Source organism: Ustilaginoidea virens, chromosome 2 (assembly GCF_000687475.1).
Source record: "Ustilaginoidea virens chromosome 2, complete sequence".
In the NCBI taxonomy this organism is placed as follows: Eukaryota; Fungi; Ascomycota; class Sordariomycetes; order Hypocreales; family Clavicipitaceae; genus Ustilaginoidea; species Ustilaginoidea virens.
Window position 1 is genome coordinate 1,126,567 of NC_057317.1, and position 26,497 is coordinate 1,153,063.

The 26,497-nt window shown below is 43.9% G+C and overlaps 2 protein-coding genes across 2 annotated transcripts; one reads left to right on the plus strand and one right to left on the minus strand.

The window, feature by feature from the left end:
- Positions 1 to 429: 429 nt before the first annotated feature.
- Positions 430 to 4,829, minus strand: UV8b_02065 (uncharacterized protein; the record flags this gene model as incomplete). The annotated part of the gene is made up of 3 exons (XM_043139563.1): positions 430 to 4,443; positions 4,568 to 4,679; positions 4,762 to 4,829. 3 exons carry the CDS (start codon positions 4,827 to 4,829, stop codon positions 430 to 432), a joined length of 4,194 nt encoding a protein of 1,397 aa, XP_042995497.1.
- Positions 4,830 to 19,544: 14,715 nt separating this feature from the next.
- Positions 19,545 to 20,502, plus strand: UV8b_02066 (uncharacterized protein; the record flags this gene model as incomplete). The annotated part of the gene is made up of 3 exons (XM_043139564.1): positions 19,545 to 19,716; positions 19,842 to 20,010; positions 20,127 to 20,502. The coding sequence occupies 3 exons, from the start codon at positions 19,545 to 19,547 to the stop codon at positions 20,500 to 20,502; spliced, it is 717 nt and encodes a 238-aa protein (XP_042995498.1).
- Positions 20,503 to 26,497: the final 5,995 nt, after the last annotated feature.

Genomic DNA, 26,497 nt, shown 5'->3' on the forward strand with positions numbered 1-26,497 from the left:
ATATTGCTGTGAAAAAAGAAAAAAAAAGAAAAGAAAAATGCAAGAAAAATGCAAGAAAAAAAAAAAAAGAAACAAAAAAGTCGCCCTGCCGATTGTGCAATTGGCCAAGCAGCTTGTAGAAAGTGTCTATTGCCGACCCGACGAAAGAAACGATTTCTCTCAAAAGTACCCCGGGACGCCCTTGCGGACACAAAGCATCGCCTCCATATTCCATTACAGTCCCGTTGCTGGCTTCGCCCCTTTTCTTCTAGTCTGAGGAAAAGCGCAAAACGAGGATAAAGCTAATCACCTGCTTCTCCATGGGCTCTCGTACGAATAGTCAACGCTCCAAAGAGAATCCCACAAAACGGACTTTTTCGACGGGCTCTCTTCCAATGGCTCACGCTGCACCAGTCTTCGAGCCTGGAGCATAGGCAATCAGCAGCAAATTCAAGGCCCAAGCAGAGAGTCTACTTTTCGTACCTCAGAGGACTTCGTAGAGCCTCCTTGTACCGATGGCCCCTCAGCCCGGGGGCCGCATCTGTCATCTCCCGCTGTTGCCGAAAGCGCTTCTTTCCCGTCAACCCCTGCTGAGCCGGCAACTTGAAGCTGGCCGCTGCCCAGGGGTCCTCCATGAACGGGACTGGTTCCGGCAGGCGAGTCTGGTGCCACCGCTCGAAGAGAGTTTGTTTCACTGGCCAAGGCACTGCTCTTCAGCAAGGCTGTGCCGCCAGAGCCTGCAAAGGGCAAGGCCTTCTTCGACCCAGAGCTGCTACGTCTGCTGTCCAAGCTCTTCGACAGTGTCTTGTTGATGCCCTCAATGCTGGCGATGCTATCTCGGTTCTTTGCCTTGCCCTTGATAGGAAGTGACTGGATGTTGGCCGTCGCCTCAACGTTATTGGCAGCAACGGTCGACTTCCCCATTCCAGGAGTGGATGGTGCGCCCACTTTATCTTCCTGCGCGTCGATGAGATACCACCGTAGCCCGTCTGACAGCTGGAACGGATTGTCATTCTCATCCTCATTCATCGACTCGGAATCCGCCGCTGGCTGGAGGCTCTTAGAAAGGTCAACCACTCGTTCCTGGATGCGGGAAATCCTGGCAACGAGCCACTCCCGATGCCGCAGACGGTGTGAATCCTGTTCGCGCAAAAAGTAATGGGGGAACCCCACGTTGAAGGCCGCCCATGCTCCTGCTTGTTGATTTCGCGTCGGCAGGAACAAGGCCAAGTCGCCGTCTTTGAAATTTTTGAATGCAATCTTGTCGTAGGCATCCTTTTGGTGGGCATGTGCCCGATCTCTGTAAGCTCTAGCCTCACGCTGCCATTTGCGGGCCTTGTGCTCAGCCTCCTTGATTCTCGTGTATATTGTGTCGGAGAAGGCGTCCATGTCGAATGACCCCAGTTTGTCCAAGTATGCCGAGTACCTGTCTGCTTCGCTCATCGAGTCTCTCTCCTTCATCCAGTACAGTAATTCCAGATCCGCACCGTCTCCCGTCGACTTGGCCAAACTGATCGACCGTCGAACCGAATTTCCCGCATCTGACGAATCATTAGCGTTCTGCGTGACTCGTTCCGACCGGGGAACCTTGCTGATAACCATGGCTCCGGATTTTCTCTCAACTGCATATCCGCAGCGCTCGAGAAAACGGGTTAATCTATCGCTCTGTGCATACAGCCTCTGGGTGAGATCGCTGGTTCGACTGTCTCGCGCCTCGTACTGTGCTGTCAAAGCGGTTGATTGCGTTTGCACTTCTTCGCATCTCTGCTTGACTGAGTCGAGCTCGTCCTCGAGGCTGCCGAGCCTGATTTGGCGAGATGCAAGTTCCTCGGCCAGTTGACCTATCTTCTCCTCCCCTGATTCGAGTTTCTTCTGCAGTGTTTCTGAGCCAGTCTCACCAGCCGAAAGCTGTGCACGCAACTGGCTGAGCTCATTCCTACCATGAGCGAGTTCTTTCTCGAGCGCAGACACTCTAGCCTCCTCCTCCGAGGCACGTTCACGAAGCTGGGCCACGACGTCCTCCTTATTTCTAAGCTCGGATTGCGTTCCTCTCAGCTCTCCGTTGAGCTGCTCTATCGCCAGCAGTGCATGATCCAGATTCGCCTGGACCGGTGCGTAATCACTCTCCATATTCCGCAGCTTGGCAATCATCTTGGCAACCTGCGAGACAGAAGATTCTGCAAGGTCTGCAACATCTGTCGGAACAGATTCACCGGGCAAAACTTCGCTGTGAATCTTGCACAACGAGTCGAGCTGCTTGTCGGCTATATGCTGGGCAGCTTGCAACTTTTGAAGCAGCGATTGTCTCTCATCTTGAGCTTCCCTGCACTGTTTCTCGAGTAATTCTATCCGTTCGCGTTGCGTCTGTGCTTCTTTGAGGAGGGAATCAACCTGTCCCTGCGCTTTCAGAACTTCGCCGGCCTTTTGCTCTGCCAAATTCAGCATTTGTGCTTCGAGCTCTTGAATCTTTGCATCGAAAGATGCCTTTTCCTTCTCGCGAGATTCGTCAAAATGCTCCATGTCGTCTTCATTGTCTTCCAGTTGGGCCTTTAGCGTCTTGATTTCCCCCTCCAGTGACTTTCTTTCATCCACGAACTCGCGCTTCAAAGCCTCCATATTTTCCAGCAGATCCTTCTTAGTTGAATTGGCCTCCTGAATCTGAGTCTTCATGTGGTCATGCTCTGTGGCTCGGACACCGATGTCCTTCTGTATGCGGGTAGACCGTTGCCTCTCCTCCCGGAGCTCGTTCTCCAACTGTGCAATTCTTCGCAGCAGGGGATCGGCGCCATCGGAGGAGCGTCGGCGGTCACCGAGGCGGTTCGACCTGACAGATGAAGTCGAGTCGCGTCTCTCGCGCGGCTGATTCTGAGGTTGAAAGAGATTGCTCGGTCGCGATGCTTGGCTCTGCCGATGCAGCAAGTCTTCTAGACGTCTCACCCGACTCTCCGCTGTTCGCAGTTTGCTCTCCATCTTGGACTTGTCGTCTTGTAGTGACCTGAGAAGGTCATCGTCCCCACGGATCATCAGCCCGCTTTTGCCAAGGGCAGCTTCATGGACGCTGCCGTTCTTGAAGGCCTTGAGTCGCTTTGACTGTTGCTTTGTAGGACTGTGCAGCTCCTGAACAACCTTTTCGATGTCGTTCAATACGGCCTGATCGACGTCCTGATCTTGCAGAGAACGGACAAAGACATTCAGCTCATCTCTGGTGATTGGTGGCCATGGGACGTCTTCACCAAGGAGATTTACCTCCAGACCAATCACGTTGGTGTCTAGGGCCGGCCCATACATACTACCGACCATCTTGTGCCACTTCCTCCGTCTTTTGGACTCTTCATCCTGGAAAAGAGCCATTTCATTGGCGAGCGTGGACGAGTCTGTCTTGACCTTATCAACCCATTCCCGCCGGCGGATGGCTTCGACCAGAAACGACACATACATGTAAGGTAGTTGCTGAATAAGACGTAGGTAGTCGAATGTGGTCATGTCATCCTCGGCCTGGTTAAGCACATTGATCTGGCTTCGAACGTTGCTATGCAGCGACGTGACATTGGTAATATCGCGCATGGAGCTAACGGACTCGGATGCAATCGCATTTCGAGCCGTAGTTGCATATTGAGCAAGTTCATCCATCTCTTTGGCACGCTTCCTGAGAGATGGAACTAAACGTTCGGTGTGGATGGATGCCATCTTGGACGCTTGCGCAAGATCTCGCTGGGAGCCGCTGTATCCGAGGATGGTGCGGTAATCGGAGTCAATCTGATTGACAAGGGCCTCTATATCTTCAAGGAGTTGAGCAGAATCGTTGCTATGACCCAAAACAGATCGGTTCATTACTTTTTCAAAGTTGGCGATGAGTTCTTCTAGCCCCCTGTACATTTGCGACGCAAGCTCGTCCAGACGAGCAGCCTTGTCGCTGAATCGACGTTTAGCAGTAGGAGCAAGCTTTCCGGCCTTTTGGGCCGTTTCAAGCTCGATGAGATTCTCCAAGGTTACTTGTCCCTTGGGAACCTCTCTTTTCGTCATAAACTTGACCATTGCCGGAGAAACAGGCGTGTTGCGAGCCAAACCGATGTGCTGCTCCCACATCGATGCTAGCCTTTCGTGCTCCAACAATGCAGGCTCCACCCATTTTTTCAGATCATGATACTTGGGCTCAATTTGCTTGACACTGATTTCCAGATTGGCGACAGCGGCGTCCAGGCACTTGATTATGGCATCCATCTCGTCGTATCGAGCTATGGCCTCTGAATTTAGCCGAGCGCAATCTTCAGCCAGCCTGATAGCCCAGGAGCGCCGTTCCTGATACAACTTCTGCCATGACGAAATGGTTTGTACATCTTCTATTAAGTTTGGTGCGTTTTGCACCAATAGCCGAGGCGGAAGAGATGGATCGGAAACATTCGGCGGCTCGTCGGCGGACGGTGATGCTTGGGCTACGCGGATGTCGTAAATATATAGCTCTTTCTGCAACAAAGGATGAAAAAAAAAAAAAAGGATACGCCTATGTGTTAGTCTATAGTCTAAAGCAGAAGAAAGCAGAGAGAAATGAGAAAAAAAAAAAAGAAAAAAGACCGAACAGAACACGGACTTCAGCGTGGAGACTTGCTGACTTGACACTGCGACCTTGCGGAGTCAGAGCAACCATCTGCTCGGGCGGTACCGAGACATTTCTGGAGACCAGTATCTTCAACTCTTCGATGCTTTTAAGGCGATGTCAGTGAAAAGGGGAGCTATGCAAGATGGAAGCGCAGGAATGTGATGCCGGCACGATGGTGGACGTACGTTGAGAACTGCGAATTGTCGATTGCGAGACGCTGGCCCGTGTGGGCAATTAACACTTGGGTAGCCATTCCCGAGACATTCTTCCTTCGCAAGGGGGGAGTAGGCCGGAGCCGACGAGGCAGAACTGAGAAGAACACAGGTCTTGTTTTGGGTGCGTGTGGTTTTTTGCTTCTTCCCGCGCGTTGTTGACAAGCAAACGGGGGGAGGGCTCAAGCCTGCAAGCAAGCCAGGAATGGATGGCGAACCGATGCCCGGATGACCAAAGGTCGTGTTTGATTTGCAGGGTCAAGTTCAAGAGTAATGGACGTGATGGACGGCTGGGGTGGAGCAGCGGTCCGATATAGGAAAGGCTGGGTTGGGTTGGTTGGTTGGTTGGTTGGTTGGTAGGCAGGGCAGGATCATTCCGCAGTTCCGATAAAGCCCAGACCAGACTCGATATGGTCGCGCACAAGCACGACGCACGAGGCTGGCATCAATGATCGTGCGCTGAACACCAGACTGGCGCGGGAGCACCCATCCATCCAGCGGGCGTGGGCGATTGGTGAGCTCTAATTTCCAGCTGGCGGCGGTCAATTGGGTCCCTGCAGCTTGTGACCAGCGCGCTAGACGGATTGATCTGGTGTGGATTGCCTGCAGCTCAATCTTGGGGGGGAGGGGGGGGACCGCCGGCGGGGATCAACCCATACGCCTTCAGGTACATAGGCAAGGTTGGTACTGTAGGTACCTGGTATGTTGTGCGTGGCAGTTACATACGGCATCTATCGCGGTATGCGGGGCTCACTAGCGAAGGTGCATAATAGCCCTTGATTACTACCTAAGCAAGGGCGATGTATGCTCCTATATATAGTGCTCTATAGCATATCTAGCATACATATGTGATAGTGCACATAAAACAAAAGAGAACTGCGCTAAAGGCCTATCTAGTAAGGACTTACGCATAAGTCATACGTGGCCTTTACTACGCATCATACAAATGAGTAGACTAGCTCTAGTAGAGCGGTGGTAGTGCCTCCGCTATAGTGCGACATACCCCCTAGTTGTGCCTGCGTAAAATGAAGCTATTGAGCAGGCTTAACTGCACATAAGAACTTAAAACTTTAGTATTTTGCTGTGTTATTAAGCGAAAGTGAGAAGCTATCTGGTTAAAGGGCCGAGTGATAGCAAAGTGAGCTTTCATTATGCTAGACCCACCCTTGGCTTTATGTATTAGTATGCTTAAAAATGCTCTTTTCCTACCTTTCTTTCTTATTTAATAACACTAATTATTACGATTATATCCTACATTTTAATCGTTATTACTATAGTCCGTCTGCGTAATAGGACTACCACGGCTAGAGAGGGCGAGTGGCCCGAGTATAATGCTTTAGCGTTTAGAGTAGACGTTAGAGTAGACCCTAGCGCTACTTCCTTATTAAAGCAGAGTGCCGCTATTGCTACTACTGCTACCTATACGAAAGAATTAGGTATTTCGATTGAGTTTAAGTATTACGAAGGTATTAGCGATACTTCTCTTAATATACTATTGCTAGGCTTACCCCCGATAGATAAGCTTTTAGCGAGGGACTCGCAGCCCCCTCCGCCTATAGAAACTCGCAAGCGTTCTCTAGTAAAAAGGTCGAAGCAATAGGCTTCAGCTAGGGCTTCTTCTGCTAAGCCAAAGGTGGCTTAGGTAAGAACTTCCTAGTACTATTATTTATTAGCAAATACGTTTTATAACTAACTATACTATTATAGCCTGCGTAGCTTAAGCCGGGCATTTATTAAGTAATCCCTTATAAAGGGTATATTCACGCAATTACTACTGGTAAGGGCAGCTATAGGCCTTATTAGGAGAGTAACGATCGCTCTCAATACTATATAATATGTAAGGCAGGGAATCACCCTTATCGGCTTTAGTAAGCTTAATATTTATTCTAATGTATTATTTATTACTAATGATAGCTAGTTATCCGTTATTAGTTCCCCTTATTATATGGATGCTATATACTAAAGATAAAGGGGATAAGAAGGTAAGCTATCTTTTATATATATTATTTGCTTAAATAATAATACTTAAGCAATTATACAACTAATGCCGAATATTAATTTAGCTATAACTTCGCCTTATTGCCGAGCCTAATTCGGTATATAGGGAAGCTCCTATCGTTAGGGGGGCTAATGTTACTGCTAAGGGCGCGCTAGTAGTAGACGAAAAGAGGAAAGCTAAGGCAAAAGACCTCTTTAGGTAATTTACTAAATTGCTTAGGTAGATAGTTTGCTTATTTTCGCTTTACTTTACTTTATTTATTGCTTTATATATTATATTTACCTTGATTAATACTTTACTAGGAGAGGGGGGGGCACTATATATTATTATTCTTATAGGCCAATATATCTTAGGCCCCCTTCTATTTGTGCTATAAAGTGACTGCTCAGATATGTCATCTTAATATTATAAATATGCGGTTATATGCGTATATCTACTATATTAAGTATTCCTCGAAAGTATTCGAATTTTTATCTATCGAATGCCTTTATAAATCTATTAGATAGTATTTCCGCTATTAGGAGGTATAATATCTAAAAGCTACCTTAGTAGTACTCCTATTTCAACTATAAATTATATATATTAATATATCTTAACTTAGTATTAATGCGTTTTATATCGCAAGTGATTAAGCAAATTATCTATTAATTATTATAACTAATAGTCTAATTCCTAAAACTTTCGCGATTTCGCCCGTACCTAGGTAGCGGCACGGAACTACCTCTAAAATCAATTCTGATAATCCTAATCGCTTCCTCTCGTCCGTTTACCCCCCTCGCCTATAGCGCATTGCATCTAAAGAGTAGGCATAGCAGGCGCGAACGAAGTAATAGATATCGACGGAGGGAATAAGGGCGGCATTATATATAGCCGCTATAACCCTACTATTACGATCGCGAACAGCACGTAGTATAATTAGACTGAAACCGAGCTTGCCTAGGAGTAGAAGCGACCTACTGCCGTTATAATTAAAGAATCGATAAAAAAGCTCTAGGATTATATCCCTTTAGTAGTATTAGGATGAGTGCGAGAAATTATAGAAACTATGGCCGATGCGGCCCGCAGTAAGGCCACCCCGGACCCTATTAGTACCCTTACCGATATAATTTTAAAGACTATCGAAAAAGCCGTTAAATTGGCCCTTTAGAATATCCTAAAATAGGCGCCGGCTACTACTTAGGCAAATATTGCGGTATAAGGATACGCTACTACTACTATACTACCCTAATATACTATCGCTTCCCTTCCGGTCCCGCTATATGTCTATAGGGAAATTTTAATTAAAGGCAATAGTATTAGTAAGGTCTTATGCAATCGAATACTAATCGAAATTATAGATACCATTAATAGAGCTACTACTAGGAATGCTGCGGTCGCGGCATATAGGCTATACAGCGGCGATACTATTGTCACCTTTATAGAAGAAGCAGTAAAAAGTCTTATTGCCGATACGACTTAGGTCTAACCTGCCTTTAGGCAGGAGGCAGAACTAAACCGACGCTCATTTAGTCTTATTATTAAGAATTTCCCTATTAGCTATATAGCGAATATCGCAATTAAAAAAATCTACTAAAACCTTATTAAAGCGAATAGAAAAGGCTTTATTAGAGCCTCCCCCTGCTGCTTATATAGGACCGCTATATATATGCCCCTGATTATAGGCGTAAATTCTATTAACCTCGCTAATAAGCTCTATAAGTCTGGTATTATCTACTAGGCAAAGATATTCGAAGCTAAACCTTATAATGACGCTCTATACCCTAAATAGTGCTATAACTGCTTTAAGTTTGGATATATCGCAGCCTATTGTATAACGGCCCTATAGTGCGGCCGATACAGCGCAGAAAGGCACCTAAAAGGGGAGTAAGCCTGCCTAATAATCTCCTACGGATAAAAGGAGTTATACCTTAACTATAAAGGCCCGCACCTAGTATAGTCCCGCCTCTATAGAACCTTAAATAAGTAGTAGGAGTCAGCTAGGAATTCTTATATTAGCCGACTTAGGCTCTTTATAGCGCCTCCTATAATATCTGCAAATACTACTCCTATTATAGAATAGAATTAATATAGAGTAGCTAATGCCTTACCCCTAAGGGAACTGATCGAGCGTATTATCTTAAGAGGATCTTCCCTATATAAATATAGCTACCGCTTTAGCTAAGGGGGCTCTATCTCTAGAGGAATATTTAATGCCAGACTAAATTATACCTTTATTACATTCTTATAACCGGTCCTAATATTAGGATAGACTGGGACCCTATCGGCCCTAAAGTCTGCACCTACTTTAGTCCTAACCTCTGCCTCTACTATAACTACCGATATACCGCTGCTACTAACCCCTATATACCTATCTATATAATATTAGTCTTCTATTAGAATATATAGAAGAAAACCTCCCTTATACGAATAGCGCTTTACTACTAAAATAAACCTAATATTATAGCGATCTAAGAACCTACTATACTTAGCCGCACCCCGCCGAGCCTAAGCCTTAGTAAGTACGTATTAGTAGCCTATAGCGGATAAGCGGCGATATATATTTATAAGCGGCATAGTTTTAGCATATAGACTACTAAGAAAGGACCTAATTAGTATAAGGTCTGCCTTTTTGAAACCGATATTTACTCTATTTACTCCTTAGGCTATAAATATAATTAGACTACCCCCCTTATAGACCTTATAAGGCTCCCGCCCCGACCCTAAAGTATATTCATTAAAGACTTTAATATATACTATCCCTTATAGGATAGCTTAGATAGAACCTTATTTAATATCGATACCCTCTTCAACCTTATAATACGATAAAGACTCGGCCTAGTGACCCCCTATAGCGAAATCATACAGCAAGCGCTAAATAAAAGAAATAGTACTATAGACTATGCCTAGGTTATACAAGACCTCACTATTAAGTACCTCGGTAATATAGACCTTGCTGGGTCTAACTATATCCTATAGCTTATTTATATCGATATTAGTAACCTATAAGCCGCTAAAGCCTATCCGAAAAATAGCTAGAAATCCCTCGACTGATACCTCGCTTAGGCAGAAGCTAAAAACCGCCTTATGCCTGCTGCTACTATAGCCCTGCTTAGCTCTCCCGAAGAAATAGATATATATACTAAATAGCTTATTTACTAACTCTAAGAAATTATAGATATTATGGCCCTAAAGAAAACCCTTAGAGCCCCTACTACGGAACTATAGTGGAATAACCGTATAAAAATAGCTGCTATCGCTGCGAAGAAAATATACTGGAAGTAGGCAGTATACCGTACCCCTGAAAACTATAGGGCCGCCTAAGATATAGGAGCTACCTAAACCCGGGTTATATAAAAAGAGCGATAATACTCCTAGAGAGAGGCATTAAGGAAAGCTATAGTATAGAATACAGACCTTTAGTCCTTAGAACAATAGGCTAGACTATATAGTAGCCTCCCCCCCAAGTCTAGGGAGATCCTATTACTTAAATACGCTAGCCCTAGCTACCCCTTAGCAATTATATATAGCGAAAAAGCATAGGTCCTCGCTTAACGTTTCTTCCTTTAGTCCTATGCAATATTTAAGGATATACTAGACCCGACCTTCCCCTAACTCGCTAATATAGAGTTCCCGCTATATAAGAGATTTATATATAAAGAGGTCCATACCGCCCTTTACTATATAGCCAGCTGGAAGGCCCTTAGACCGGATAAGCTACCTGCGGATTTCCTTAAAGCATACGGCCCCCCTTTAATTATAGCTTTTACCCACCTTTTTAATAAGTCTTACCGTATTAGGCACTATCCGGCTCAGTTCTGGGAAGCCTATATAGTTATACTAAGAAAGCCGGGAAAAAAACTAGAGGAATACTCTAAAATAAGAGGCTAGAGACCGATATCTTTACTTAACCTAACCGGTAAAGTCTTAAAAGCTATAATAGTATACCGGCTTACTGCTGCCCTCGAAGAAGGCAACCTACTTTTAGACCTTTAGATAGGAAATAGAGCCAATTATTTTATAGATATAGCCCTTAGTACTCTTATAGAAATAGTTCGTATAGCATAGCATTATAGCGGGATCGCCTCGCTCCTCTAGCTTAATATATCTACAGCCTTTAATATAGTAAACTATATTCGACTTACCTATCTACTTTTAGAAAAAGGATTACCGCTATAGATTACGGTATAGGTTTACGGCTTTACCGACTCTCGTATAGCGTGAATTCACTTTAAGGGTAAATTAACCGATAACCTACCTATTACTGCTAGGGTCTTATAAAGGTCCCCCCTCTCCCCTATCTTTTTCCTAGTCTATATTATATCGCTTTACGAGAGGCTTAAAAAAGTAGCCTCTATTATTACCCTAGGGTTCATAGATAATATTAATATTATAGTATATAGGAGGAGCATAGGGGAGACTTAGACCCTACTTAAAAAGGCATAAATGATCTATAAAGAATAGTTTAAACAAGCTAGGCTTAATTTTAACCTAGGGAAGAGTAAGCTTATCTATTTTATGCGCGCCTATAAGGCAGATAAGATGCTAATCCGATTTAGGATCATAATAATTTAGCTAAAGTAGTATGCCTATTTCCTAGGGGTTAAAATCCACTAAAAACTTTAGTAGCATAAATACCGCGTAAAAATAGCTAAAAAGCTCGAGCGGTAGCAACTCGCTCTTACGGCGATAGTAGCCTTTATATAGAGATATTAATATAGGGAGGCCCGATTAATCTATATATAGGTTATTTGCATTACTATTGCCTTCGGTGTAAGAATTTAGTATACCCCTACCGCCCCTAGTAGGGTAGCGAAAGGTATTATAAAATCACTAACTATAGAATAATTATCTTGCCTTTAAACTATTATTAGGGCCTTTAAGGCTATACCGATAGATATCCTCGAGATTAAGGCGGCTATACTACCTATCGATTTATACCTAAACTATATCTACTAGTAATTTTTAGAAAAGATAGTAAAGATTAGGATAGCTAAGCGAATTAACTGCGCTTCTGCTATAGTAGTAGCGATATTCTAATATTATTAATAGAGCGACTATAAAGGACCCTAGATATATATCCTATTCTTAGAATTCGACCTATAGTAGCTAATAGCTAAGGAATGCCTGGCAAAAGAGTGGCTTATTAGGTAGTCTAAATATCGAGCCGCCGTAAGAGTAAAACGGCGGTGGCATAAGCCTATAGCGGCAGAGAGGGCCTTAGATTTCTAATCTATAGCTATAATAATTTAGCTCTATAATAGCCTCTTTAAATATAAATCGGCTATATTTACCTAGCTTTATATAGAAAAGATCGGACTAAACTCCTTCCTCTACTAGCGCTAAGTCCCTACCGTGCCTTTACCTCTTTACCGATATAGGGAGGCCTCTAAAGACTATTATTATCTAATCCTCTTTTGCCTAAAATATAGACGATAGCGCTAATAGCTATACGGGATTAGCCTAAGCCTCTTTTGAGACCGCTAAAGGATCTTTATTGCCCTTAATAAGCTAAGCCTCGCCTGCCGATTTATATGCTAGATCTTTAGCCTTAACTGCCTTAATTAGTTCCAGCTCGCTTAATCGCTCTAGCAACCTGCCCCTATAGAGGCATTAGGCTAACCCCAACCGCTTAATACTACCCTTAATATCTAATAATAATATCCTAATATAGGAGAGAGGAGATATAGTAAGTGGATAAACGTGATTAATTCTTAGCTACTCCGAAGCTATAATTTTAATATTAGAGCCCCCCTCCCCCCCCCTTTCCCCCTCCCCTGCCGGCCCTTATAGTAGCCCCTCTTCCCTCTCCCCTCTCTCCCCCTCCCCCTCTACCGCCCTTTTTTACCCCTAAGAGATAAGTAGCTCTAATGCGGCCTAGATGCCTTCTAATGCTTCTACTTTATGCTCCTTAAGGTCTAGCGCCTTTTAGGTTACCCTAAGAGTAATGCTCCCCCCTACTACTACTACCGCTGCTACTACCTTCCCCCTGCCGCGGGTAGTTAATGCCTACCGCGCCCTTAACTAAAGGGCGTAATAATTATTAACCTATCTATATTAGCATCTATCCTATATAGTCCTTATACTTCGTACGTACCTCCCCCCTTGCGGCTAGTACCTCCTAGGCACTTAAGAGGGCGTAAATAGACTCCCGGTTTTTAGGAGTCTATTTAAAAGGTCGGCAGGTTTTCCCTGCTATAGTATATATAAAACACGCCGCCCTAGGCCCTATATAGTATTACGCCGTATTACTATTATTTAAATATCGGTTAGATTAGGATTTAGTTAGTTAGGTCTTACCTTATTAAGAGTAGTAATAATATTCAGGGTCTTCGGCCTACGTTAAGCAAGGGTCATAAGGCTAGCCTTATAGCTCGCCGGGCTAGTAATAACGGGTTAGTAACGCCAGTATAGTAGGAGCGGGTAGTACCCACCCCTTTATCTAAAGATGCCGACTTTTTCGGCATACTGCTGCTATTATTATTATTGCTATTGCTATGGCTATTACTGCTGCTACTATTACTGCTGCTGATGCTATTACTGCTGCTATTGCTGATGCTGATGCTGCTGCTATTGTTACCGCCCTACCGTACGGGTTAGTATTATCCCTATAGCACTAGAGAACGGGGCTTAAGGGGATCATATATAGAAAAATAACGGCTATATAGAAAGGAAGAAAAAGGGATTAAGAAGTCGGGGGGCACCTATACCTTTATATCTTCGCCCGATTAGAAGCTCTTATGCCCTCTCTTTACACTCGGCTTACCTTAACCCCCGACCCGATACTACCTGCCTTCTACTAAGCACCCCCCCTACAGCCGATCCGCTGCCGATATAGCCCCAACAATAGAAAATTCCCTCACTCTTGCTCTAATACCCCCGCGCAATATATATGCCGTACAGCTGGCGCGTGTGCTGTATAGCCGGCGCTGCCCCGCTCGCATAACCTCTATTTCACTTTCAAATTATAGCGCACCGACCCGGGACCACCCCTCCCCTATAGATACTAGACCTACCTTTTTCTGGACCCACTTTCTCTGGATCGCTCTCGCACTCTTCTTAGTACTACCGCTAGGTACGATCCTAAGCGATAGTATACCCACCTTCCTTATGTGCCGGAAACCCGTTGGCCCCCCCGGGGGCCTGACTCCCTAGTCGTTGTAATTATACTAGTAGGAAGGGTTTTCCCCCCGGACCTCGGGTTTTTCCCTTCCGGATTATTTGCCGGAGTACTAGATAGGCAATTCTAGCTTAGAATAGCCCCCTAGAGTAATTTAATAATAATAATAATAGTCTAATTCCTATCGATTTAAAAGTATAAATCCTTAAAAAGGCGCTTTAATGCTATAGTCTCCTTTGCTACCTACTATAAAGCAAGTAGTTTAGCTTTAGTAGTTAATATTATTACTATAGGTTGATGTATTGCTTTCTATATAATAGGTCCGCCGAAGAGTTTAATTATATATCCTTAGGAAGATCTCTAAGTAGCAATATTATCTGCGTAAGAAGTATCGCTTGAGATTTATATAGACTATATCTCAGCGCTACCGCTATAGCATAACGCGAAATGCTTAGTTATAGCGAGATATCTAATAGCTCGGTTAATAGCTTTATAGTACTTAGGGCTAGAGTTAGTCATAAATTGACACAATTTGGCTGCTGTATAGGCTATATCTAGTCTCACTATAATCGCTATATAAAAAATAGAGCCAATCTTTACTTAAAATATATATATATTTTCTTTCTAAGCTTTTTCTTTAAAGGGAGAAAGCTTTATAATTATTATTAGCATCGGAGGGAATATTCCTTTACCTATTTAGTTAAATTTTTCGCTTATCTTCCTGATGTATATAGCGTGACTTAAATAAATGCGATATTGAGGCCTATCTCTAATGATTTAAATGCCTAGGAAATATTAGGCATCGCTTTTATTATTTAAGTTATATACTTCCTTTAGTTCTTTAATGATCTTTTCTGCTACTTTTGCTATATTTTTATGAAAAGCGATAAGAATATCGTTAATAAAGAAGATAAGGATTATATTACGCGATTCTATATAAAAGATATAAGGCTCTTCTTTACTTAATTTAAGCCTATATTTTATTAGAGTATGGCTTAATTCCTTAAACTATAGCTTTGGAGAGTCTCTAAGGCTATATAGAGCTCTAAGTAGTTCTATGCATATTCCTACGCGTTTAAAACTATTAGGTAGCTTATATATTATAGGTTCTATATTCTCCCTATGTTTAGTATAGAGGAAAGCATTTTTTATATTAAATTGCTTTATTTTAAGGTTAAAGCGTGCCGCTAGAGCGATAAATACCCTAAAAGTATATACTACTAGAGTTATTATATATATTCGATCGATAATTAAGTATTCCTACTTATCGCCCTATATATATATTCTAGCTTTATGCTTTATAAGAATGCTATTTTTATTGGTCTTATATATAAAGACCTATTTAAGTGGTAAGGGTATAGAATGGGTATTTTTACGCTTGATTTCCTTCTAGGTGCTGCATTATCGTAAGGTGTTTACCTCTTTATGCGCTACCTTAATAAATTAAGTATGTATTAGATAGTGTAATATTTTACGCTAATGATTAGGGGGTTTAGGTAAATCCTTAATATTAGGCTTTTCTAACTATAGAAGGTTTTTATTAGATATCCTACTCTTCTTATCGCAGTAAGTATTAATTACTGTAAATACTGTATAATAGCTCTATATATCTAAATCGTTATTATATAATTGATCAGATTATAAGAAGAGATCTATTATTTACTAGAGACTATTCGCTAGATATAAATCCGGTCTTATCTTTTTTTTAGGGGAAGAGTAGCTATCTATATGCTTCCTCTTCTATATTAATAGGGATTATATTATTCCTTCTTCCTATATTACGCTTAGCTATATAGAAACGATATTATATATACTATAATTATCTGAGATATTATTTGGCTAAGCTTATTGTATAGGCGATAGCGAAGGGAGACTATTATAAGTCTTTATAGCAGGCGATAATACTATCGATAGTTTCTCTACTATATCTAGTGCTTAATATACTACTAGATCTTATTGTTTATACTAGGATTATATACCTAATAGCTTAAGGGGAGTGGCCAGACTCCTTTATAGAGCATTTATCGTATAAGTAGTTTGCGCGGAACCGCTTATACTTCCTATAGTTATTAATAGTATTAAGAGGCCGAGATGGAAAGGAATACCTAAGTTTTATAAATTAGTTAGTACCGAATCTATACTTATTTCCTTATCTTAATAATCTACCTTTAAGCTTAAAGGCTTAAATAACCCTCTTATAATAGAGTCTTTCGACAATAAAGCACTCAATTAATATAAATTTAGCTATAGTTTAGTCATATTAGTATATATTAAATCTTCTAGGAGAAGATCTACCTATTAATTTATTTCCTCTATTAATAGCTTATTTAAGCTTTTAGTTATAAGATTATAAAAGATATTCTTATTAAACGTAATGTTTCTCGTGCTTATAACTCTATTAAGGCGAGGGACCTATATATAGTAAATATTGGTTATAGTATATCTAATGAGATATCTAATATGCCCTTTAGGATGTATTTTATATACTTTTCGTAGCCTACCTACTTCTCTATCTCTTTATAAGAGATACACTCTATAACTATAAGCGTATATACTACTTTAATTAGGTCTTAGGTCGGATAAAGGCGTTCTAATCGGTAGATAAGCGTTTTCCTAATACTATTTCTTAAGATATTAGAGAGGGCTTTACTATTATAAGCCTTAATTAGGGCTTTTATTATATAGGAATACTACGGCTTATGTGCTTTCTAGCTATAGGTCTATAGGAAGATTTACTCTATAGAGTATTATAATAGATCTATTAGTAATAGTTTAGCCTGCCCTTTCCGCATAACTATTAGGCTTATATATATCAGGGGGTATAAATTCAAGCTTAATTCCTTCTGCGATTGCCTATAGCTAGTATACTATATGGTATCCCGCGCTACCTATTATAGCTGCCTCATTATTATAGCGTAGTTTGCAAATAGTAAGCCTAAATTGCCTATAGACCTAGCGTTTAAATGAGTAAACGGTATTAAACACTGACTTCTAGGTCTTATCTGGCAATAGTATTGCAGAGAGTAACTTACTATACTTATCTTTTAGTATAATTAACCACTTTATACCATTATAGCTAGGTTTATAGTCTTATAAATTCTAATAAATACGCTAGAAGGGTCTTAGCGCTATATATTCTAGTGGTTTGCGCGAAATAACCCGATAAGTATATATCAGAGAGTATATCTTATAATCTTTATGCTTTATGCCGGTAATTTATACGTTCCTAGTATTAAGGGGTAACTTCTTAAGCGTAGCTTTACCTAGGTGCCTTATTCGTAAGTGCTATAATTTAGGGGTATTAAGTCGTAGTCGGGCCGGGTCTTTGCTTAATCTTAAGTATTAAAGATATTTACTACTTAATGGTATAATTACTGATACTATTATAAGCGCTTATAATATAAATGGAGTGCGAGGATAAGAAGAAAATGGCTTATATTTAAAGAATATAATATTAAACTTTCTAATTAACTATACGACCATTTAGTAGGTAATTTTTATCCTATAGCAGAGGGTATAATCTGCTCTATAGCTCTAAATATTCTTATCCTATAGATAGCATTCTAATATAATATTAATATAGAAACCTTTAATAATGGCGATATCGCCTAGGATAAGGTCAACTGAATTATTACCATTCGGGCCGTATAGTATATTTTTAAGCATTTGTTTCCCTATTCTACTAATTAAGAACGAAGTTATTCTACCTTCTATATACTTGCTATAGTATAGTTTAAAGGACCCAAGCTTAAGAAGGTTTATATTATTAACGATATGTTTAGTAGAATAGTTATTAAGAAGTATACTCTTGCTAAGCGGATATTTATTATTTTTAAGTAATGCGAAGTTTCTAGTAGCTTACTTTAAAGTGTAGATTATAGAAGGATCTATAAGAGTAGCATTAATAAAGGTCGGTAGAGCTAGCAGCTTTTCTTTAGTGGTGCCTTTACTTATTTTCTCTATTTCTTCTTTTATAGAAGCGAATTTACTACTATTATATCGCTGTTTGATTTCTATGTATAACTGCTTTATTAGTATCTATTTTATCCTTTCCGATTTTTATCCTATAAGAGTATATACTAAATAAAGGTATATCTGCGGGCTTTATAGATATCCTCGTCTATAAGGGCATAGTTTATTTTTCCTGGTTTTGGGAGATTTTATAGATTTATTAGAGCTCTATTTGGGCTATTTAGAACCGGTTTTTAGTATATTAGAGTAATCTCCTAAGGTCGTATATACTCCTTCCTTATTATTTATATAATCTGTTTTCCTGCTTGCATAATTATATATGAACTAGCGGCCTATTATTTCTAGCGTTATATCGATAGGGTGACCGATTGCCTCTTTATCTGAGATTTAGTCTAACCCCTTCTGCGCCTAATTAGGGAGAAATCGAGCACTAACTGCATTATAGAAATCCTTAATTGCTTAGTTGCCTTTAATCTTAAGCATTTTATATTCTTATGCCTTAAGGAATGCCTCTATCTACTTCTAATACTATATCTTAGGCTTGGTATTAGCATAAGTAGCTTCTTTAAGTATAGATATATAATATCTATATGCTTCCTCGTATATAGTGCTCTCGACTAGTACTAGGATAGTCTGAATTTCTCGCATAAGTTAGCATATCGAATAGATCTTATTTAGATAATATGCCTCTAGAGTCTTATATATATCCTTATACCGTAAGGGGCTCAGTGTGTTTGATATCTATATTTCTATACTATTTACGCATACGAGATATATATTGTAATCTTCTTTATTTTAAATATATTAGGATTTTTTAAAGTCGAAGATATCTTTGATTAATATATCTTCTATACCTAGAAATTATTAATATCGCGTAATATTAGCTGCTATTCGCTGATAGTTAGGCCTAAATAGCGTATTAAGAAGGTTAGACTCCTGATCTGGTTCATTAGGGTTAACTGCCGGCTAAAACCTCACACTATTAGCGTGACTCTGGAGCTGGTTATACCAATCTTCCTATTGATTATGCGTTAGTAGCTTAATATTTGTCTTAAAGGATGTACTAGCCGTTTTAATTTTATCCATTATATGCTCGGTTTGAATAAATATAAGAGGATATAACCGATAATAATAATAGGGGTTTCTTTAAGTAATAATTAGTATAGGGGGGTAGTATAGCAGTGGATTGCTATAATAAATGATAGTATACAGTGGAAATTATAGGATGTAAGATCCTCCCGGGCTTATAACTATCGCGGTGTATGGGGCTCACTAGCGAAGGTGCATAATAGCCCTTGATTACTACCTAAGCAAGGGCGATATATGCTCCTATATATAGTGCTCTATAGCATATCTAGCATACATATATGATAGTGCACATAAAACAAAGGAGAACTGCGCTAAAGGCCTATCTAGTAAGGACTTACGCATAAGTCATACGTGGCCTTTGCTACGCATCATACAAATGAGTGGACTAGCTCTAGTGGAGCGGTGGTAGTGCCTCCGCTATGGTGCGACAGCATCGGCAACATCAACGGCAACATACCTCTTGGGCACCGCCAGTGCGTCATCGGATATTAGGACGCTGCAAAACTCCCCTCTGACTGTATTCATCTCCGTTGCGCGTCTCACCTGCTATAGTTTTTTCTCTTTTTTTTTTTTTTTTTGGGTCTGGCCCTCGATCAATCGATGGATCAACCACAAGACGCGCCCGAGGTGGATGAGGACGAGGTACAGGATGAACAAGAGTCTCAGCTACCGCTCTCTGAAGACGAGCAACAGGTTTTAGAGCTATACGACCAACTGCAGCAGTTGCGGCTGGAGATAGCAATCATCAATGCGCAATCTGCTCGACGACTAGGTACGAAGCCTTGTTCTCTTTCCTTTTTGCTGCTTCACGTACGCTCATGTTGGGAATCAGCTGTTCTTCTCCTCAACAACCCGCCACTCTGCTTCGAAAATTGTCGGGAAGCTTACGTAGTGTAGTCCCAGAGCTGTCGTCTTCCGCCACCAATGTTTCCCCCGAGACGCAGAAGGAACTTCTCGACGCCAGAGCAAACTTTAGGCTGCGCAATGATGCCGTCGAATCAGTCATGACAGTAAACCCCATTCTAAAGGCTGTTCATCACGGTACCAACGCCTCGCCGGCGGAGCGGTGCGACACCGTCCCTCTCCCAAACACCCATTCTCCCTTGCTTGCAAGCGCGCGCGCACGAGGCGTCAGCATCTTGGTCAGCCTGCGAATGCTGATAGGACTTGATTTCATCGCAGGGATCTTTTACCGTACATTGAACAACGCGAGCAGTCCGCAAACTCTGTCATGAAACACGCCACAGATGTGGGCTTCATTCGCAATGACCTCACAGAAGTTCAGGGCGACGCCTCTCGCGCCATCCGGAAGAACGTTGAGCTGACGTCGGCATTATTGAAACTTGCCGAAGAGGTCAAACAAAAACAAGCAGCCCGTCTGGATGACGATGAGATCCAGACCGAAATTCGACAGCTGGAAGCCGACATGAAGTTGAGCAGGCAGCGATGGAGGGTGATTAAAGGCGTCGCAAGCGGCGTAGTAGCAGGGAGCGGCGTTGACTGGTCCAGAGACGCAACTCTGAGAGAGGTCGTGTTGGATCTAGACGGGGACGACTGAGGTGTTGGAAACCCTCCTGAAGGGTAGGCTTACACCATGTCCACAAAAGCCTCAAAACTCCTTGGGAAACGGCGACGGCGAGGCTGTCTGTGACGCAGTTACAACCGAAGTGTGCTACAGAGGCTGACTATACGGTGGAGCGATTTATGAGACTTGCTGCCATTTACAGCACGCAGGTTGGTGTTTGTAGAGAATGTGCAGCTGGGAAGAAGCACGACTAGCGGCTTTTTTGGACAACCTCTGGCTAACGAGGCCCCAATTCTGACACCCGTTGCCATTGGTCTTCCTATGCCGACGTCGTCCCAAAGCGCCTGGCATTGTCCAAGAAAGTTGACTCTTGCCTATCATGCAGCAAAGTTTGCTGCGGCATACAGACCTGAGAGCTTACAAACTTCCTCCATGACCTGTTGCGACACACGCACAAGTATGTATTCTTGGATTATGCAGAGGCGGCCAGCAGACGTAAGCCGGCGAAATCCAGGTGATATGGAATTCCAGTCAATTATGTTTCAGCTGGGGATAGTCATAAAACCCTTCTCCCTGGTCATGTCCAACGGAAAGATGTCTACGGAGCTCTCTTGCAGGCGTCATGAAGTTGCGTAGTATATGGAGTGTCATAGGTTCATGCGACATCTCGAAGTGCTTCGTCCGGGATTGCTCACTTGCCAGATGTCGGACCATGATCCGCAACATCAAGTCTTGCATGAGCGCCCATAACGGCTGTCTGAAGAGTTGGGACATGAGTGCTCGGCCTGAGCCACTCCATTTCATGTGGCTTGGCTATTCGCCAACTAAACACAGCCGCAGAGTACAGATATTCACTAGGCGATGATGGAAACCGGTTGGGTTTGGTAGGTTTGAGACGATACTCGGATCCCTGTCAAGACAGCGGCTGGGAGGGTACATTCTGAGTATAGCACAGCATGGTATATGGATTCGGAATAAGAGTCAAGTTGAACAGATGGTGAGGTGAGCCTTAGGGCCGTGCAAAAGAGTCGGCCTGTTGGCTGTCAGCTCTACGCAACCAAAGACAAAACAAGACGTCCGTACGCTGAGGCGGAAAAGGGGACGACGATTGGGTTGCAGCCTCTGAGAACAGTCTGGCTGATTGACTGCAAGTCGGGCCGTTCGCAACGGTGGTGAGTTGTGGAAGCTGAAGTACGTAAATGGAGGTAGTTGAGCAAATTCGCCTGGGCACCGGAGAAGCAGCACGAAGCACGAGCGAGAAAGGAGAGTGGGCTAGGAACCGGAAGGCAGCGGTCGAGCTGGGGGACAGCCAGGTGTCGGAACTATGGAAGCCAGGCGGGGGCCACTTTGTCTGGGTTGACCTGGTACAGCACAGTATCAAGAAGGAACGACGCTACCTCAGCACAGAGGGCTTGGTGTGTCGCGTCCCCGCCAAAAGTCTCGGCGTGTACCTCGTCTGATGGCTCCTCAGGCCATCCGTCACTGGCAAGGAGTGGCGCGAAGTGACTGGATGCAACGCCACACTGCTTTCCAGCCTTTAAGCCCTGAAATAATGCTGTCGACCATGGGGCCAAAATTAGTGGGTTTGTAGGGAGGGTTGTCTTTCTCAGCTCGTTCTAATTCCCCACAATTCTTTTTATACTATTCCTTTTTCCACCCCAACAGCCCTCACGCTTTTCTCGCCCCAATTTGTCCGTCGATAAATCAATCGCCAGTCAAGGTCACGGGACAAGGCCGTTTCATTTCCCACTCTTGTTGACGACGAGTACGGAGTACGTAAACAGCAAGGGAAGGAATTTCGACACTAAGCCTAAAACGGAACTTATTCCTCGCACATTTTTCTATGAGCAGTGAGTGGCCCTTTGCGCATTATTTGCTGCTGCGAACCCACATATTGAGGGAAATCGCGATTTTAGGCCACTTTTAGTAATATAGAGCTTCTATTGAGGCCTGTGATATACCCATCCATCGTGCTGGCTAGTGTCTGTCTTGGGATCTGCGAAGACAAGGGACTCAGCCCTAGGCTAAGATTGCGTGGAACTGGGAGGTAGTAGGCACGTTATATAAAATAGTTGGCTGTATTAAGCTAATCAAGGGGATGCAGCCGGGCAATCTGCTGTTGAAGGGCCTACTTGATAAGGCTGTTAATAATGCTATAATGATGCTGTAATGTGTGTGTGGGTGGTTGCGTGGTGTAGAAAGGAGAAATATGTAGAGTACGGAGTCGAGGGAAGAAAAATGCGGTGTATGGCTTGTTGGCCCAGGATCCTAAAATCCATTTCTAGATTGGCTCCACCCTATATCGACTTGCCACGGTGACTGGTTCTCTGCAGCTCGAGAGAGGCTGCTGCTAAAGTCGGTTCGTCACATGTACGCTGCGCCAGCCGGGAATCAATTGCCGATACTTCCATAGCTATGGAGCGCGGCTTACAGCAACATGATTTCACCCAGTTGGCACGCAATTACTCACTTGCCCCCTTGCACCGGGAACGAAACGGAGTAGCTCGAATAAAGAATAGTAGTGCGATGCGGCCCGACGCAGCCTTGGCTGCTCTGTATAGCCTTTTGCAAGTGAAGTTCTCCCTGCAACTCTGACCTGGTACAGGGGAGACGACGTCGATTTTTATTGGCCTTTATCAGAGTGGCCACAACGGGGGGCGGTGTGACGGACAGCAATGTATACGTTGGCGTTGTAGAGTTTTATTCCGGATGATCAGGTGTAACGATGCCTTATTTTTCTGCATCAAGCGCACATATGCCGTGGGTGCAGCTTTGTAGTGAGGGTAATGAGCAACGAACTGACCGAATGAACGAGAGTCCACGTGGCGCTGGCACTGGCACTGGGTGCTGTTATTTTTGAGGGATGCAACCAGACTTGGTCCCTGTGCGGCTTGTTTCGGTCTGGTATAAATCTGGCAACCTGTTGGTACTTTTTCTCTGTGCTACCGGCGCTATGCCCGTCCCTCGGCTGTCTGACTGGAAAAAGTCGTCACGTCACGCTGTGCTCCGTAGCTGGAGGGACTGGTGGACAAGTAGGTACGCTAAATACACCGTCGCTCAAAAGTACATGTTGGTGCAAGCAAGCCTCCAAGGTCCCATTTTTTATATGAGGATACTCTATTATATTATACTTTAACAACGGAGAACTTGGAAGGCTTCTCAGGAGTTGGGGCAAAAGCTACCTACCTCCCAGGAGTGAAGTACCTAAGGCACCTAAGGAGGTATGTACCTAAGGTACTTGAAAACTTCCAACGTTGTCAAGCACCGCCGCGCCCTGGTTCTTGGCCTGGGAACGGAACCCGGCTGGCCGCTTGGCACATCTAAGCGCGTCCCCCTCCTCCCCCCCTCTCTTACCGAGGGGAAAGAGAAAAGGAGAAGAAGAAAAGGAGAAGAAGAAGAAGGAGGAGAAGAAGAAGAAGAAGAAGAAGATTTTTTAAAGAAAAAAAAAATAAGAAAAATAGAATTAATCGACGCAGGCGACGTCTTGTTCTACGTTACAGGATTAAGCTCTAAAGCTTGGCCTGGCTTGGCCACGTGCATTGCTCTTCATCTTGGCTTTCTCCTGCGTGCATGGGGGCATCTTACCACAGCATTATTATTAGAAAATAGCGCTACTTGGATACATCAATCTGATGCGCATTTGCTCTAACCGATTTTTGCAAAGCCTAATACTGACAATTTCAGTGCAGTGAATACTGCCGTTGGGGAATTCCAAGCCCAGGAGCGAGGGAGCTTCTTTCCCTACGGAGTAGTCTACGTCTACCAGTGAGTGGCTAGCCCACTTACCTTAGGTACCTTAGGTACCTTTGGTACCTGGTATCTATGGTCCCAGGTGCCAGGACCAAGGCACTACTCCGTAGTACAGAATCCGTACTACGGAGTGCTCCGTATGGAGCAGCCACCTACAGTCACAGGCCAATAGAACTAACGGCTCGTTGGGAGCTCAGATAGTCCAGCCTAGATCAGCCACCGCGACTGGCGTAGGGACTTTCAGATACCGACTGGAGGCACTTGTTTTTCGGCATTGCACAGGAAGAGCTGAGCCAGACCACTAGAGACCGTAGCTGGGGCTACCTCAATTTAGGAAAGAAAATGTTGACTTGTTTATCAAGGCTAACCCGGAATCAACCTTTGCTGGCCAGTCCGACCGAAAGCTCCACGTCTTTTCTCCGAGAGAACAGTGGCGTTGCGTTTTGGGCCACCTCGGTATTCCTTCTACAGCTGTTACTGTTGACGTCTCTTGATCTTGATTTGAGGCAAATAGAACATTGAAATAATCATGGCATGAGCGAAGCGTCCCCGTACAGGAAGTAGCAAGACCCCACCAACCCGCTCGGAAGAGATGCTGTGTTACAGGCTCGCTAGGGTGCAAGCATCAACTGGGCGGTACCCAACTACTCCGCACTCCGTAATTAAAAGTGGTCAGCTCTGCGGAGCATGTAGAACCCTGCGTGTCTTCTTTCCTCGGGCGAGCCTAAAAAAATCAGTATGTATGCAGTGCGAGAATGAGCGGATGGAGATGCTGTACAGCATTGCCTAGCACCGTTTCGAGGTGGCTACTCAGGCCATGCAAGTATCTCTACAGTACCTCCCTGCCTCTCGAACCAGAAACAAGCCGCGTTCAGTCCGTGCGTGGGCTTCAGCACACTAAAGCGCCCAGTCCATCACGCGTTGTCACACCAGTAATACCTCGCCACCATTTCCCGTGCCAGGGCGCGCGTGCGTGCCTGGCCCAGGCAGAGAAGAGTTATGTTATGTATAGGTACCTAAAGTACTGAGTGCTTCGGCGTTATGGCAGGTACTCTGGAGTCTGTACTCGGTCCACAGAACCCAGTACCCGGCCCTAAGATGACGAGACGCTCTCGGCGTGCGTATGTTGCTTGCTGCTTCCCTTGCTTGACTGTTAGACGTCACTACTCACTAATTGCAGAGTATTGCTCCTTCCCTGCCGTCATGTTCCTTCCCACCTCTCTAACCCCCCCCTCTCTCTTCTTTGTCAGGAGCGGAGCGAGGCAGAGCAAGCAAGTAGGCGCCGGCCATAGTTTCCAGTTTTTTTTTTTTTTTTCTTTTTTTCTTTTTTTTCTCCCATCAGTCAGAGTTGCTCGCTGGTGCTTGCCATGTTTTAAATGGACCATGGCCAACTCCCGTCACTCGCTCTTCCCGTCTTTAGCTTGGTGTGTGAGCCAGCTCCAGCAGGGAGACGTTTACTTCAGTAACCATCATGTGGCTTTGCGCACTGTACTGCTCCTGGAGAACGTATCACACCAGACCTACAGTACCTACAGTCAGTCAGTCGTGCTTGGGTTGGGTGCCTGGTCTCTTTCTTCATGGCCGACTTTGGCTTCCAAGGTGAGATAGCATGCGTGGTGAGCGGTAGCGACCTCTCGGTCCATGTACTATGTTACTCCTGCGACACTGATGACTGGACTGTGGGCGTGTGCGTGTGCGTGTGCGTGTGCGTGAGTGTGAGTGTGAGTGTGTGTGTGTATGTGTGTATGTGTGTATGTGTGTGTGTGTGTGTGTGTGTGTGTGTGCGGATGTGGTGTGTTATGTGTGTGTGGTGCGGGTGGCAGGCGTGTGCGTGTGCGTGCTGCTGGACCCTATCTGGGCCACACCCAACTAGGCAGGACTGGGCTGGAGGACAGGGTTGGCGAGGGGCCTATGACTCTGTGAGGAGAGGAGCTGGACTGTGTCGGGTCGGCCGCGTTCCTCCACGTCGCGCGCCCACACAATCACTCGCCCACCCGGCGCCCATAGTAAAAAGGCTCTCTCTCCCTCTTTTCCTCCCATACAAATTTCCCACCCAAATTCTCCCATACAATCCGCCTCCCGCGTTCACCTCACAACTCGCAATACCAACACTCTGGTGAGTACCTGCCCTTTTGCCCTGCATCACCGCCATACCAAGGTCACTTTGCATTGCCTGCACCGTTCCGCTGCCACTTTTTATTTTATTTTATACATGTGCAAGAAACCCAAGGGGGAAAAAAAAAAAAGAAAAGAAACAAAAATATCAAAAGCTTCGCCT